The following is a 16659-nucleotide window of genomic DNA, read 5'->3' on the forward strand; positions in this document are numbered from 1 at the left end:
CTCGGTCTCCAAACTCAATTAGTTCTTTTTTTAATTTATTTTTTATATTGTTTTGCACACACCAAACACAATATGGTGAGGAGTTGCTTTGCAATGTTCATTTTTCCTGACCTGCTTCTTTGTGCTCGTTTGAACCCACATTAAGAGAGTTCTGCATAAGAGGGGGAATGCATTCCTTTGCTTCATTGGCAACACATGTAGAGGAGAAACATTTTTTTTCTCTGAGCTGAACCTTTTGGAGTGTCTAAAAACGATCCGGTGTGGACCGTAGGGCAGCTGTTTTCCCAGTGGAGGCTGAAATAGACTTCATGAGAGAGTTAATGTCGGGCCTGTGGCCGGAGCGTCACAGGCCCGTGTTTGCCTCGAGGTGGCAGATGGATAAGGAGCTGTCAGCATGGGGTAACAGCTGTCCCATCCACAGCTATTAAACTACCTATCCTTGATTTGACCAGCCATATTCCTGCAGATACAAAAGTGATTGGAAAATGAGTGGCAGCATCTCATAGGTTACAGAAGTGTGATTTTGACCAGAGAGTTCAGTTAGTCAAATCTGTTGGGAAATCTGTTTGTGGAAAGTGAATGAAATTAAAGGCTAATGCATCTCAACAACTGGTGTGAAGGTGTCTTTGAGCACTGGCAATGTTGTGCTTTGTGTAGAGCTGGTCAGGGGCCAGTAGTAGTAGGGTGCAGATGTACTGGGCACCATCCCTGGTGTAATACGTTTCCCACAATGAAAGCACGAGAACTGGTATAAAAGAGCGGACATTCATAGTTGTTTTTTGGTGGGGTTTTATATTTCCTTAAGTTAAAACAACATTTTGGAGCTTGTTGCTAACATGCTGCCACTTAAAATACCCCCTTGTTGTCTGTTGCTATGCTGCACCTTTTTAAACCTGGAGGTTTTCACAGAACAGGTAAATTATGCTTGGTACCAGGATTTACTACACACCCCTACCCAGTGGCATATTTAATTTGACGTTTTTGTTACTGGCGACAGGGCGCTCGCTCCAGGAAACCTTAACCCCCTTCCTGTTGAAGCGGAGCAGCTGACATGTACGGTGAGTGGGGAAGTAGAGCTAACATTAGCCCCAAGCAGCCTCTACTGGAGGAAGGACATTAAAGTGGGCTGACACACCTCCAGAGCATCACATGTGTTTGTTTGGGTGCAACTTTAATACAGTGTGCCCTGCAACAGGAGGCTGGCAGCCAATAGAGCTACACCGAGAAGCCGGCAGGCCTCGTGAATATTGATGCCTTTTCTGCTGCTCTTCTTGGGATAACTTCTGCTTGCAGAATTTTATAATCGGGTGAAATGGAGACCACTAATGCACTCTGCGAAGATTACATATATCTGCCTTAAACAACCATGTAACAAAGCAAATGGCCCACATTTACCATCAGAAAACTCTGTCTCTGATGTTCAGGCTGAATGGACCGTGACTCACTGCACTTAATTTGTTCCTACTTTCACTCTGAGGAGCGTGAAGTGAAAAACTACATCAAACCAAAATGAGGTTTTCCCTCTCGGAGAAGTCAAAATCCACCGAACCAGTTGAAGCCTTGAGAAAAGGTGTGGCTCAAAGTCTGTCAAACTTATTAAACCTAACGCAAACACTGAATGTTTAAGTCATACAACCTTTGGTCTTTAATTATTTGGTCTTTTAGTTTGAATTATTTCCAGCAGTGAGCAGGTCCACTATCTAATTTAGCATTGCATGTGGCAATAGTGTTCCAAAGAAATTCTAAAATAGACTGCTCATTAAATATGTTAAAATGAAACGGACACAATATGACATCCCATGTCGATTCTGTTAGCCAAAACTAAATGTACAAATGAATGAAAGCTGTCCAGTTTTGATCCCTGTGGTGGCCTTGATGACCGGTTAGTCTTCTTCTTAACATTGTGAGTTACATACTGTGTTTCTGTACTCATCTCTGTTATCTGGCCCAGCAGTATGAACATGTGAGAAGTAGAGTGGCTAGCCCCAGGCTAGCTAAGCTCCGGTTTCTTGTTTACCTCGCAGAATCGAATATCCTATTAACTGTGTCAACTAGCAGACAGTGTGGGGCACCTGGCAGGTTCTCACTGTGGCTGTAATCCCTGGGATTTAGAGGGCTGCGCTGTTGCCCTAGTTAGCTGCTCTCAAACGGCCACTGAGTAACAAGTGGACGTTTTTCACAGGTTACAAAGTGTCGAGTGCATCGTTACACCCAGAGGGTGTAGAGCTGGTCTGATCTGGCATATTGGATCCCTGCATTCTTAGCAAAGATCTTGGAAAAAGTGGTAACCACTATAAGCCAAAGAGCGATCTCTAATGTGATTTATGAATTTAACTGGTTGGCTCACACAGCCCCTGATTGGGAAACCACTTGGGTAATAATATCTTAGGAAAGCTCTGGAGGATGTAAACAAGTTACGCTGGCAAAAAAAAAGTATTGTTGCAGTGCCCATGAGCGAGATACAGTCCCATTGGTTCTAGTGTAAGTGTGCATGCATGTGCCTAAGTGAGTAGATAAGCATCTGTGTGACTGTCATGTACGGGTTAACACAATGGGAAGCACACCCCTGTTGTCCCTTCATGAGGAGGTCACTAGTTTCCATTGGCGCTGTCTTTACGTTTCACAGCCAGGGACAGATGAGGGTGGGCTGTTTCGTGCCGGGGCGTGCCCCTCTGTGTGTGAAAGGAAGTGAGGTTTGACGGTCGGGAGAATGATGTCGGTGATGCACAATAGAGGCTACGCATGTAAGGCCACCACGCCGGCGCTTGGCATACAAGGACGGTCGGTGACGTGGTGTTATCTAGTTTGGGATGGTGAATTTCCCTGACTCATCCAAAACACAGAAGCTGGTGCAGCATGGTGCTACAAGATAACAGTCTGAATGTTTGACAGAGTGATAGCCCTGCTGTGTAGGGAGCTTTGTATCTAACAGATTAGTCCGTCATGTTGACATTTGGTGTCCCGCTGAGCGCAATATCATCAGGAGTGTGTCTGTCCACCAGCTTCAGTGCCACGTGGGCTCCATAGCAAAGGAACAGGTTTGGTGATGGACTGTTTTCTTTGAAAGCTACTCCTACTTGCCTCCAGTATAACACAAAGTCTGAATGTTGAATCCGGTTTCCCCTCCAACAAGTTATGACAGGTTCTATTTATTTTTCCCATTTTCTTATGTATATTTCTTTTGGCTGGCTGGAAATTTAAAGAGGCAAATATATGATTTTTAAGTTCTTTTATAAAGGCTTTATTGACACAGGCATTTTTTTATTTTTAAACTTTGCTCTGCATGTTACAGTAGTTTTCTTTCCTTATCAGAAATGTCATGACAGTGTGTTCAGTCTTGAACGTGTCCTGGTGAGATTTACAGTCACCAGCTGACCTTTGGCTGCCTTTGACTGAGATTACTTGTAGTCAGAGCTGTGAGGCCAAATTCCCCTTGATTTAGACAATGTCAAACTAATATAATCAAGGGAAAAGGCCAAATGGAGAAGTACACATAATAGAATGAGAGTATTGTGACTCCTACAATGCGTTGCTCAACAGACCCGGCAGTGTCTTCCAACAATGGCTTCTTGCAGGAATTTCTCTCTGCAGCTGTGTTCTGCTAAACCAGACACTGCCACAGATTATTTTCAGAGACACTCTCTGAGGTACGGTGTTAGTATTCGTCGAGAAATGTCCAACTTTAAACCACAGCTTTACAAAACAGTGATATAATATTACCACCGAGTTTTGAGAAATGTGACTGAATGTCATCCTTTTCCAACCACAGCAGGAGAGTAACTGTTTTTAACTGTCACTAAATGAGTTGATACACCCTAAAATATTATGGACGTCACAATTTATACTTGATATTATCACTGTATTGATGTTTCTTAAAATGAACACAATTACTACACACCGTTCAAATGAAGCTTATCCTTCCTCTTTGATGTTAACCCTCTCTTCTGTGTCTCTGCCCTCTCCTCCCTTAGGAAATGACCTAGAGGCCTTACAGATACATTTGTGCTTGTGTCGCTCTAATCTGCCTCCGCGGAGAGCAGAGGGATCTGGAAGCACACTTGTTTCCGCGGTGAGTAATATCTACCTCAGCCAGCGTACAGGGGGAGAAACCAGGAAGCTGCTGGAGACTTCAGACAGGCAGACGGAGCCATCAGCTGGCCACTCGCTCACTGCCTGCAGAGTCCTGCTTTGTGAAGAGGATTTGAGACGGACTGGATCTGTTTGCCCTTCGCCTCCCATAGCGCCTCTACCAGCCAGTGTACAAGAAACCACATCTTCTGATTCCAGCATTTACTTGTTTTCTTTTTTCTTTTTGTATTAGTCATTTTCCCTCCATGCTGTTGACCAGTGTCTGATTTTCCTTGGATTCATTTTTCATCCTTTATCTTTTTTCAGCTTTTAAAAGGATTTTCTACTTTTACGAGTGCAGGGTGATATATGTTTATATATATATATATTTACATGCATATGTGCGTATATACTGTATGAAGAAGGATTCTTTCCCCCCCCCCCATTCTGGAGGAAAGTTAATGCACTTTAACACTTGTCTGCAGTATATAAGTACATTTAAGCAGTGCTTTTGACTTTTCCTCCCTTATTATGCTAATTTAGTTTGACGCTGGAAACAGAGACTCTGAAGGTCTGTGCTGTGCGTAAGCTAGGCCTGACGTATCAGCAGCAGGGCTGCATGTAGCCATTTCACTTAGCCTGCCAGTCTTTTTGACTCCCCCCTCCGACCTCGCCCGATTCTGTGCTGCCTCTCTACAAGGCACACTGAGATGAGCCTCTGGCAGGTGGAGTCCTTCAGCTCTCTTTTTACGTAACTTGAACAGTTTCTGGTCTGTGGACTGGGTTTGGTGTTTTTGTAAAGAGGACACTTTGCGGGGGGGAAAACAAACTTAAAACAGCAGCTCCCGGTGCTGTTGCACCACTTATGTATTGTTGCAGTGCGCAGGAAAGTAAAATGGACTACAAGCGTCGCTTTTTGCTCGGCGGGTCCAAGCAGAAAGTGCAACAGCACCAGCAGTACCAGATGCCTGAGCTGAGCCGGACCCTGAGCGCCTCCCTGGCCTCCTCTTGCTCGGCCTCTTCGCCAATGGGCACCGGGGTGGGCATGCCTGGCAGCTGCCACCCACCTCCCTCTGGCGCCACCACCGCAGTTGCAGACATCCAGCAAGGCATCTCCAAATATTTGGATGCCCTCAACGTGTTCTGCCGGGCCAGCGCCTTCCTCACAGACCTGTTCAGCAGTGTGTTCAGGAACTCTCACTATTCCAAAGCAGCTATGCAACTGAAGGACGTGCAGGAACACGTCATGGAGGCGGCCAGCAGGCTGACTGCAGCAATAAAGCCCGAGATTGCCAAGATGTTGATGGAGCTGAGCGCCGGGGCCGCCAACTTCAAAGACCAGAACGACTTCAGCCTGCAAGATGTTGAGGTAGGAGATCACACAGAAACGCACACCATATCCACTTGTTAATCTCATGTCAATACTGGTGTATGTCACCTTGTGTTGACTTAAGTAAAGTGTCCATTGTTTGCTCTCCTGAAATGAATTAGTTAAACTCACAACTTGAGGCACTGTAGCGAAGCACCACATACTTTTTGTCATGGCTCGTCTTCTAGCGGCAGTGAAGATGCTTAGCTGCCCTCCGTCAGAAGGCTAGCCCCATGAATCAGTGTTTCCTGGCTCAAATAGGATTCTCACGCCGAGTGTTAAGCTGGTGTCAGGATCCGAGGGTGAAGTGTGAAGAACACTGAGGATGCGAGAAGAAAAGTCATCTTTTGTCATTGTGAATACCACACTGTCTTTCCACAGCACTGAATCGGCTGATTAAGGTGAAACGTTGTAGCCGTGGTCTTTTTCTCATGTGAGGATTTTTGAGAATCATAAAAAAGCTCAGCTGTCAAATGGGAATCTTTGTTTCCCTGCCTCAAGTTCCATGTGCATATCTCCCTTCTTTTACACTGTTTATGTTTTAATTTGCCTTTTGTCACCGGATTAATTCCCTAAAAGTCACATACACACAAACGCCAGTGTCACTATTAATTACAGCCTGGTTAATCTGTAGTGGGTGCCGTTTACACACAATCTAGATCTGCATCTGCACTGTTACATCTTGCTTAAATACATTTGCTCAATAGAGTTGAACATTATTGAGAAGAGCAGACCTTCATGGCTGAGAGAACTAGAAGTCCGTAGTAGTAATAGCAGTGTAGTAATCCTACAGTTATAGAATTCCTGCTCACCGTTCTCTACTGAATCTAGGCTGTGTCAAACGCCCTTTAAACCCAGGTCAGGAGGTTCATGAGGCCAGGTTGCACGATGCATGTTGAAGCTGTCGGCCCTCAAACTTGGGTTCATGTCAGTTCACAGCATCGGTCTGAAATGGGCACCTGCAAAAGATCTGGACACAATAGTTAAAAAGCTCTTGCTCTTGAGAAGTAATAATCATGAATCGATGAGCGTGATCTACAGTTTTTATCAATTCCAATTGGCAATTTGGCTGTTATTGTGTCGCCCAAAGAAGACAGTCTGTCATGTGGTTCCATCAGCATCAAGTAACTGTATTTTCAGCTGTAGGCCACACCCAAGCAGCCCCCAGCCTAAACCCCATCCTTCCTTTTATGATTACTACATCTGCTTATTTATCTTCCATTTAATACACAGGTGTGAGCCTGTGGAACTCCCTGTGTGGCCGCTCGCCCACATCCTTAACTGTTTTCTTTTGGCGGCATAGAGAGACTTGCATTTAATTGAGTATAATCACAAAAATGACTTGAGCTCAGTAGTTTCTGGGATAATTTAATTCGGTGATAACAACTTTTGAAATATGTGAGTCCCAAAAGCACAGACACAAATTGACAATTAGGCCTATTTGTTGCATATTTAGACATAAAACTATTTCAGACTGACGATCCCTCTCCAGGGTCTGTACAATACATCAAATACTACACAGTAGACAATACAAACCACAAACACCATAGCAAATTGGTAAATAAGTATTACCATTTACATGTAAATGTCGGCTGAACCAAGGCCACCTACACATTTTAAAATGTTAACTTTTTGTTGTACACCAGTATTTAATTATTTCACATTACATGTCATTTAGCTGACGCTTTTATCCAAAGCGACTTACATTAAGTGCATTAAACCATGAGTACAACTCAAAACAACAAGAATCGAGAAAGTACAATTTCTTCAATAAAGTTAAGACATATTGTTTTTTGTATTTACCACTTGGAGCAGAATTATGAATGCATTTCAGGCTTAAGACCTAAGAAGAATCCCCCATTATATCTGATTCTGTGACAAATGTGTAGCAATGTGCTACAATGGGGGTTATCTTTGTTTCCATAATCCTTATTAGCATGTAGCAGGGGGTACATGGCTGCGGCTCAGTGGATGTGGCTGAGCCCAAAACAGGAAACACTTTTGCACCGCAGTCCGTAAATCTGACTCTCTGTGGTCTTGGTTATGCACAAATGAATATTGGAGGAATCCCAAGTCTGTGCAAGTTTAGATCTCATGGCTTGGCCCTCACACTTGCTGTCTGTCCCTGGGCATAAAGGGTACATTTGTTAGCAGAGAAGGAAACTTATTACAACTTTACAGTGTGATAATTTGAGTTGGTTGGCTGTGTTAACCTCTGAGAAAACACTGCAGATACACAATAATATAATGTTGGTAGAGCGAAGTATAATGGGCCAGTCACAAGTGAACAGAAATAATGAGGTTATATGGCACAGTGTTTGCCAAGTAAAGTTGTAAAATGAGGAAGTGTATCAACAATAGAAATTGAAAACTGTTGGGTTAAAGCTGATGAAGATCAGGTTATCAAAACTTTATTCGCTGTGCACCTAAAATGTAATCTGCAAACAGACGTGATGATTTTGAGTTATTTATGGCCCCGGTTTGTTTTAACTTGTGTAGAGCATCGCTTATGACTACATATCTGCTCTGTTTTTATTTTGGTAGAAGTTCTGTGCATGCACAGATTTAAACTTGTTTAGATCTAGCTTGTAATATTAGCTAATTCAGCCTTTTCTTCTCAATGCCAACGCATTTGTGGCTGTAAAAGGGATTTTCCTTTGTCTGCATGAGTCGAGGAATGCTGTCTGGCAGCTGGATGTATTATGAGGTCTTCAAAAAGGGCCAAATGCATATCGGAGTTTAGGGAGTTGTGGTATGTGAAGCTTCCCCCCCCCCCCCCCCCCCCCCCCCCCCTCTCCCTCCTGTCTTCCCTAGCTCACATCTCCTTCTCCTCTTTCTTTCTTTGGCCCTCCCCCCCCTCTTTTTTTTTTTTTTTTTTTAAACAAAGAGCCCTCAAAAGTTCAGGTCAGCGCAGACTGCAAAATGAACCTCTTTTTTCCCCCCAAATCAGAGCCCGGCTCACTGGCTGCTCAAAGTGACTCCACTGCCAAATAGGCATGAAAATGTCACGGTTTGTTTAGAGGCCGTTAGCCGTACTTGTAAGTTTAAACCACAGTGAAGACCAGGGGCAGACAGAGAGCTCCCCACAACCAGAGAGGCCTTCATGGCTGCATACGCTCTTCCTGCCAACTGCACTGGACACTGGAAAAACAACCGTTTAGTCTTCAGCTGTTACACACACATCACATGTTGTAGAAGTTATATACGTCTTGTGTATCGTCAAAATACAAAGTTAGAGAGAGGGGAAAAAAAAAAAAAAAAAGCCTCAGCCAACATGAGTTGGATTCAAACCTATGACATGTCTACCAGTCTGCTGTTGACTAACATTGGAACATAATTACCACAAAAACATCCGTACCAAAAATGCCACATAATGCTGTTTTTAAGTGGCTTTAAATGAAACGTATATGAATATAGCTCGCTGCTCACAGGTTGGTTCAACAATCTTTCTGGGCATGCTCCGGTTTTCAGTTTAGACCAAAACGGGTTTAAAAGTACCCCCTGGAGTGTGTTGTGGAGCGATGTAATATACACTCAACCGATTTCTTTTTTCCCCCCCCCCACAAAGATTTACCATTGACATTAACCAACTTCACCATCTGGTTATTATAACAACCTCACACTCCCTTTCCCTAGAAGAGGTCTAGATCTCAGGAGCACCACTCTCCAAGACTCGCTGCATTTATAGTGGCGGTCTTCTCAAAAAATAGAAGTTTAAATGTTGATTGATTCATGTTTTGCCTTGTTTGGGCCTGAAAGGGGCCCAACGTCTGCTTGGCTCAGCTGTACTGTTGCTTCTCATATTTTCCATGACTGTGTGGGATACAGCGTGGCCAATCACATGTGTTATCCATTATCTTGTGCCGTAGCCATGGCCTTGTTTTTTTTCCTCACTTGCTTGTTGACACATTTGCAACACTGAGTTGCATTTGATCTCATTGTAAGCTTGTGTTCAGGCTATTGTCTTTTTTTTTTTTAGAATACATTTGCTCTATTTGGTTGTATGTTTTGGTGTCCCAACTTCATTATCAGGCTACATATGCCTGCTATTATTTGTCTACTTTGCGAACACACTAAATCCCTGTTGAGTTCTGATTAGTTGCGTCAACGTCAACAGCAGAAATTTCTCATCTTGTGCACACTGGATCTGGGCCTGTGTTTATTGAGCCTCCCAGAGTTCGCTCTGTGTAGGCAGAGGGCTAGGCAGTACATCATCCTGTCTGAGTTTAAGGGTACAAATGTTGTTTTCATCTGCCGTGCTAGCGGCACATCACTAGTGACTGCAATGTGTGGCAGTCCGTCTTTCTGTTGGTTAGTGACTGCAATGTGTGGCAGTCCATCTTTCTGTTGGTTAGTGACTGCAATGTGTGGCAGTCCGCCTTTCTGTTTAGTGACTGCAATGTGTGGCAGTCCGTCTTTCTGTTGGTTAGTGACTGCAATGTGTGGCAGTCCGCCTTTCTGTTTAGTGACTGCAATGTGTGGCAGTCCGCCTTTCTGTTTAGTGACTGCAATGTGTGGCAGTCCGTCTTTCTGTTGGTTAGTGACTGCAATGTGTGGCAGTCCGTCTTTCTGTTGGTTTGTTGGCCCACCACTGTGGTCCGGACTGAAATGTCTCAACAACTATTATAGTGTTTACCACAAATCTTTTTACAGACTTACGTGGTCTCTGGAGGATGAAGCCTACTGACATTGTGATCCTCTAATACCACCAGCAGGGTGACTTTTTGTTATATCTTGTCTATTATTGGATGGATTGTAGTGTCATTTGGTACATACATTTGTGGTCTTTAGAGGATCCGTGAATATGTAACTTCTTGGCTTTTCATCTAGCCCCATCTTCAGGTCAAAATTTCTGTTTGTCCAATGTGTCATTTGTTACCTAATGCCTTCAAAACTGAGGGCTTGAACATCAGCCTCAGCTGTACTTTGTGTTTAGTGTCAATTAGCTAATGTTGGCATGATAACACGATAAACTCCCGTCTCAAGTTGCATTTCAGTCGTACTTTGTTTAACCAAACACACACACACACACACGTTGTTTGCTCAAACATGGCGGCTGTACTGAACTGCCACATAATACACAAAGAAATGTTGGAAGTGATAATACACAACAAAGTGGAAAATAATAAACCCGTTTGACCCTACAGAGTGCGTTGTTGCGCTGATACAATGACAATTTAATGCGAAAAAAGTCGATAGCTGCACTAAGAAGAGCAGGCGACAAACTCAATTTGCTTTTGTCAACATCTTTTTAGTTAGTTTGTTAATTATATCAGGGATTATGGGGATATTTCTATTTTTAAATATTTTCTTTGCATTTTACCTTTTTTATTTTTTATTTTACATTGAACCGTAGAGAGGGCGAATGACTACCAACAAACGTCATTGGACGAATCAAATTGGGCACGTTGTGATACCATTATAACTTCTTGTAATAAATCCACTGGATGAAATGACAACGCTAAATTCCTGGCTCGCATATTCCAAAAAGAACGATGGATTAATTCTGTTTTTATAGTTCATATGGAAACAATGATCTTTCCCTCAACTGAAGGGTTTCTGCCTCTTTTTTTTTTTAAGGCATTCAAACAGTTAAGTTTTGGTTTCTGTGCTGAAGAATGAAAGTCGCCGCGTCCTGTTGATCCTGTCTGCCGGCAGCATATTTCTGACTTTACAACTCGGCCTCCCCCTTGAGATATTTCCAGCCGGTACCTGAAAAAGAAAACCCTATGACCACGGAGGACCGTGTGGTGTCCTGTTTCTCTTATTTTGCTAACTGAACAACAAACAACCTCTAAGCTTGGACTCTCCAAACAAAAGCACCCACTTGGGCATTCAACCCAGTAGGTGCGGAGCCATGTACGCCGACCCAGAAATATGTAATATTTGTAATATCTTTCCATTTTGCTAGATTAAATTAACACATTACTGCTCAATTTAAATACAATGAAGAGAATCATCTGAGCGAATGCGATAAGTAGGTACAAAGTTGTATACCGTGAATAAAGGGTTTTAACTACATGACAAGAGTAGATGGAAAAGGGATGTTGCCATTTTTATCTGGCATTTGCTAGCAAATGCACATTGTGCTCATTCTCCGATGTTTATCTGTTTTTTAGCACATGATTTACCACAAATGCAAACGCATCTGCTTCATGACATTGCTCTTTTTCAGGTTTCCTCTTCTGGCATTTGCTGTGGTGAAGAGTACGGCGGACAAATGTTGTCTACAGAGGAGATTATTATAATATATTTAGGGCTGTTGGATAAACCACATTGTGTTAAAGTCCACTATTGGCTGGAGCATGACACTCATTTTAAATCTTTTAAAATCTTCTTTTTTTTTCATTAAAAGAAACCGCCTGAAGACAATCTGCTGATTATAGTTCATGTGATCTGGTGGCAAAAACTAATGTGATGGATGAGTCAAGCTTTGAAATGGGTGCGACATTATTTTATGAAAATGTGCCGTGTTGTAAAAAGTATTAATATACTGCACCTCATTCCAAGGGAAATATCATACTTAAACCATACCTTACAATAAAGCAGTCTTTTAATGTTTCGTCACATTTATTGAACGAGGCATAAACCATAACGGCTGCACTTTTCCTGCCAAAGCCCAATGTTCTCTGTTCTTAAAGTGTGGAAACAATAACACACTCAAGGTAGTTTGGGAGTTCATGAGTTTTTTTTCTCTCTTTTGTTTCTTATTCACTGGGTCTTTTTAGTGGGCATGGAAATATACAAAATTTCAGAGCTGGGGATAACTTGTTGGTGAGGCAGCCAGTCATTATTTTGAGGTATTAGGAAACAGTATATTGTTGGTTATACGGAGTGTTAACTAACCTCTCAGGAATGTGGACATGCATGTTAGTTGCTTAGCCTGCAGGCATCCTTATTGTTCCGTGTCAAACATTCTGACTTATAACTGTAATCTGTCATCTGTTTCCAGGTGCTGGGTCGGTGCTTCCTCACGGTGATGCAGGTCCATTTCCAGTTTCTATCACAGGCTTTGCAGAAGGTCCAGCCCGTGGCTCAGTCCTGCCTGGCAGAGGCGCTTGCCCAGGCCCAGGAGCGTTGCGCCAACGCCCGCTCCCAAAGCTCTGATCTTGGGTCCCTCACTGAGCTGGACGAAGCCTCCCGCTCATGGAAAGGAGCAGCTCAGGTATGCAGCCACAGGACGCCTCTTCCTGGTCTTGGCCTTGGAAATATGGGGTTTGTCTGTGTGAGGTGAAAAGCTGACTTGTGAAACATTCCTGAGAAATGCTACTCGTTCATGATTTCCAGCCTCAATTTCCTATTTCCCCTTTTTTGGGTTGCAGTTTGTCTGTGAACCTGCTATGTTATGTTCTGCACCCCTTTTACACCCCAACCCATGTAAGAGAGGCACTTTTGTAAGAGCACCTAACTAATCCCCAGGCTAATCAGCCCCCATGGCCCATTTTGAGCTTTGTTGTATAAAGTGAGGCAGAGAGGAGAATAGTGGGTTGATTGAACTGTTAAGCCCTGGCATGCAGATTGTAAGCCCTAGAAGGGGGCTAGGCCTGGATAGACCCTGGTAGAATGTGCTGGCTTGTTGTTTAGGCAGAGGGAGGCGGCCAGGTCTCTTTTTCAGAAGCTGCACAGCTCCCAGTGCTCAATTATCTTGCAAGGTATTTGGAGAAAATGTGCCTCTAAAACCAATCACTATCCTTTTTATAAAAACAATATAATGCTGGTCATCGAATTTTGCAGTGCAATGCATGCATGACTTGCAGCAAAATCTCAAAAAGAAATGCATTAGTGTAGATGTGCCTGCTATCGCTTATCTTTCTGCTGCACCCTCAGGCGATGGCGAGGCTGAGAGAGCGGGGCCGGGACGGCTGCCTGGCAGGCATCCAGGTTCAGCATCTCTTCTGCTCCAACAACACCACCATCCCTGAGCACCAGCTGAAGGAGCTCAACATGAAGATTGACAATGCTTTACAGGTACATTATCAGCCCAGTGACCAGGGCAGGGAACTGCAGGTACTGCTATTCCAGTGGTTTGTAGATTTGATGCTTTTCTTTGAATATTAGGTAAAAGTATAATTTAGATTTAATAAACGTGGTGAAACTACATGGATTCATTAATACAACAAGTGCAGTAACAGTGTAACATAAAAAAACAATTGTTCCAGATGATGAAATCAAAGTTGGTCATGTTTTTCTCTCCATCTTCAGGCCTACAAAGCAGCGCTAGAGAGCCTGGGCCACAGTGAGTATGCACTGAAGGCCGGCTTTCATCTTAACCCCAAAGCTGTGGAGGCAGCCTTACAGGTGGGTTCACTCTCAAAATGTCTGTACACATCTTGATGGAATAATAAGTAGGGACGGATACTTTTAAAATATGCAGTTAGGCAATACAAATGTACATTTTATTAATTTAAAAGAAATTGGACATATTGGCTCTGGGAAATGTTGGTTTTCCTTTTACTATTTTTTTTTATTGTTTATTATATTTCAAAAGAGCAATAATTGTTTTTTTCACTGTGTGTTTCCATCGTGTGTGTGTGTGTGTGTGTGTGTGTGTGTGTGTGTGTGTGTAGAGCTGCTGCAGTGATGCAGAGGCCCAGCAGGCGGGCAGGATGCAGACCACCTCCCAGCCCATCCAGTGCGAGCTGCCCACCATCCCTCTCCAGATCGGCTCACATTTCCTCAAAGGAGTGTCCTTCAACGAGTCGGCGGCTGAAAACCTCAAACTGAAAACGGTACGGCCCTTGACTCGACTGGCCAGCTTCATACTGCTTGTACTGGTTACTCACCTTTATTCTCCCAACAAGTTGAAGTTTTCTTATTGGGTTATATGTCCACCACGATTCTGCTCTGCTCTCAAGTCATCACTGGGATTTGAGCAATAACCTCAGCAGATCTGTGGTCTAGTAAAAGCTTCTTTTTTTCTTTTCTTCGTAGACTCTGTAGTGTAACATCATGTGATGGCGTACTGCTTTGTTGATGGCCCAGTGTGTTTTGTTTCCTCAGCACACGATGCTGCAGCTCATTAAGGAGGCGCTGGGCCAGAACGGAGTGACCCCCAGGGACGACTCTCCCGTCACTGATGTCCTCAACCAAGTCTGCCCATCCAGTTGGAGAGGAGCCTGCAAGACAGCTGTCCAGCTGCTGTTTGCCCAGGCTGGTCTGGTGAGTAGAGACCGGGGGTTGCTCCAGTGAAGCTGTATTCCTTAATTATTCCTGAGAATATGGAACCTCGGGAGATAATACCTGTGATCTGTTCTAGTTCCTGTTCTCATAGAACTATATTTATCTTGACTAGATCCCAACACCTTTTATACTGACGGGAGATGAATGACATTTTTGTCCTTTGACTCCCTCTTGTTTGTGTAAGGCATACCTGGATAACCAGATCTCTTTTGGGTCCTCATTCAGTATTTTGTTCTCGTTAACATCCATCACCACAGTGTAGTTGATACTACAGAGCAGCGGAAAAGGAGGCGACATGCTGACGCAAACAGGCCTGTTGTACTTCACTGACACTTCTACTTGAGTTACTTGAGTCCTCTCCCTTTGTGCGTCCGTGGGTTTGTCAACTTGCACCCCGTTGTTTGTCAGATTTGTAATGGAGATGAGGAGATCTGTCTGCTTGCTTTGAGGCAGCAGCGAGGTGTAAACAAACACCAGAGAGACACAAAAGGGAAGAAACATTCCTGCAGCATCTGGCACAAGGATAGTTTCGCCCGGGCGTGTTTGCAAACAGAATCCTCCCCCTCCCGTTGTAAAAGAGAATCACAGGGCGGGAGGATCAGTATCAGGACTCCCCACAGAGTAACACCAATGTGTTTATGCTCTGGTGTTTATTTCCTCTGTGTGGTCTGCTCTGTTGTTTTTTTTGTGTCAAGCTGAGGGAGTGTCCCCATCCAGCCACTCCAGCCCTGTGCTAACTGTAAAACAATCCCTGTGTGATGGATGAGCACTTTTGCATTAGCTCCTTATCTGATCCCAAAATGAATCACACGGCAGCGTGAATGGTTACACTCGCACACATAAGCCACTTTCACACAGCCTGTTCAAGCCGGACTGTTGCACCATTATTCCGCCTCGCCGTTCTGTATGAAAGGTGGAACGTTGGCACAGAGTTGTTCCGCTATCGAAGCGCGGTGTGGCGTTTTGATGAGCTTGCAGCGTACCTTCGGTAACTGGGCACGGCAAGCGAATTGGGGAGGAAACGGGGAGCAGAAGCGCCTCAGCACAGTTCAGCCACCACAGTCTTTCTCCTCCTGGTATATTCTTTCTTTTGCATTCACAGTAATAATCACCATATCTGTCTGCTGTTGTTTCTGGCAGCATTATTCACTAGAGACTCTCTTTTTCCTACTCGTCATCAAGTCAAAAGCAGGAGTTGACCTCTTCTGTTTTTCTGCATGTTTCCTCGACCCTCTTGCCCCCAGCGACCTAGTTGTTTTGTGTTTCGCCATGGCTGACGGACTGTGTGTGTATGCGTGGCTCTCTCACTTGCAAAGCCCGGGGTTTCAGAGGATACACCTGCTTTCTTAACAACAATAGGGTAACTTCCTGCAATACAGGAAATGGACTCCTCCCGTCTTCCCTCCCTCTTTGTGACCCTGTAAGTCTCGAGGAGCCAAGGCCACTTTCAAAGAACTTTCAAATATGTTTGACTAGCAGGAGACTGGAAGGCTAGCCTGTTTGTTGTTACTGGCTGACTAAAGACATTGGACTTCCTCACTGCGAACCGTCTCGCTCCGTTTGGTGGAAAATTGATGATCCTCCAATTGTTCTAGTCGTGTAAATTAGTCAGCAGACAGTATGCTACAAAAGTATTCACGATAAGGATATAGATGCCTGTGCATGAAGCCTTTCTGTCAGGAGATGTTGATGCAGGTGTGTTTGTGTGTACCAACAGGTGGTTGTTGATACTGCTCAGATTGAGAACAAGGAGGCCTATGCTCCCCAGATCACCCTGGAGGGTTCCAAAGTGGTGGTGCAGGTTCCCTCTACATGGTAAGTTCATCAAAACACTGAGAAACTTCTTTGTATGGACCTTCCTTCCAAACAGTTAATTCTTCATTACAAATGTGGAACGTATGAACACAAATTGTATTGTTATGCAGGTACAGTTACATCACCAGCTAGTTGATCAAATGTAGCAAAGTGAACCGACAAGTTACATTATGTAATGAGATGGGAGGTGAGAGAGACACTGCCGAGAGCTAACGTTCTCAACACAT

The 16659-nt window shown here is 43.9% G+C and overlaps 1 protein-coding gene across 4 annotated transcripts in view; it reads left to right on the forward strand.

Moving 5' to 3' along the window:
- Positions 1 to 16659, forward strand: part of LOC117750094 (uncharacterized protein KIAA0355-like) — a 29223-nt gene that overhangs the window by 5336 nt on the left and 7228 nt on the right. For 3 of the 4 annotated variants that reach the window (XM_034561008.1, XM_034561019.1, XM_034561029.1), the window contains exons 2-8: positions 3972 to 5437; positions 12390 to 12602; positions 13265 to 13405; positions 13640 to 13735; positions 14005 to 14166; positions 14438 to 14596; positions 16335 to 16432. In XM_034561008.1, coding sequence (XP_034416899.1) covers positions 4934 to 5437; positions 12390 to 12602; positions 13265 to 13405; positions 13640 to 13735; positions 14005 to 14166; positions 14438 to 14596; positions 16335 to 16432 — 1373 coding nt within the window. In that variant the 5' untranslated portion in view covers positions 3972 to 4933. The remainder of the gene's footprint in view (positions 1 to 3971; positions 5438 to 12389; positions 12603 to 13264; positions 13406 to 13639; positions 13736 to 14004; positions 14167 to 14437; positions 14597 to 16334; positions 16433 to 16659) is intronic. The other variant, XM_034561040.1, reaches the window with a different exon arrangement.

Source organism: Cyclopterus lumpus, chromosome 3 (assembly GCF_009769545.1).
Source record: "Cyclopterus lumpus isolate fCycLum1 chromosome 3, fCycLum1.pri, whole genome shotgun sequence".
In the NCBI taxonomy this organism is placed as follows: domain Eukaryota; kingdom Metazoa; phylum Chordata; class Actinopteri; order Perciformes; family Cyclopteridae; genus Cyclopterus; species Cyclopterus lumpus.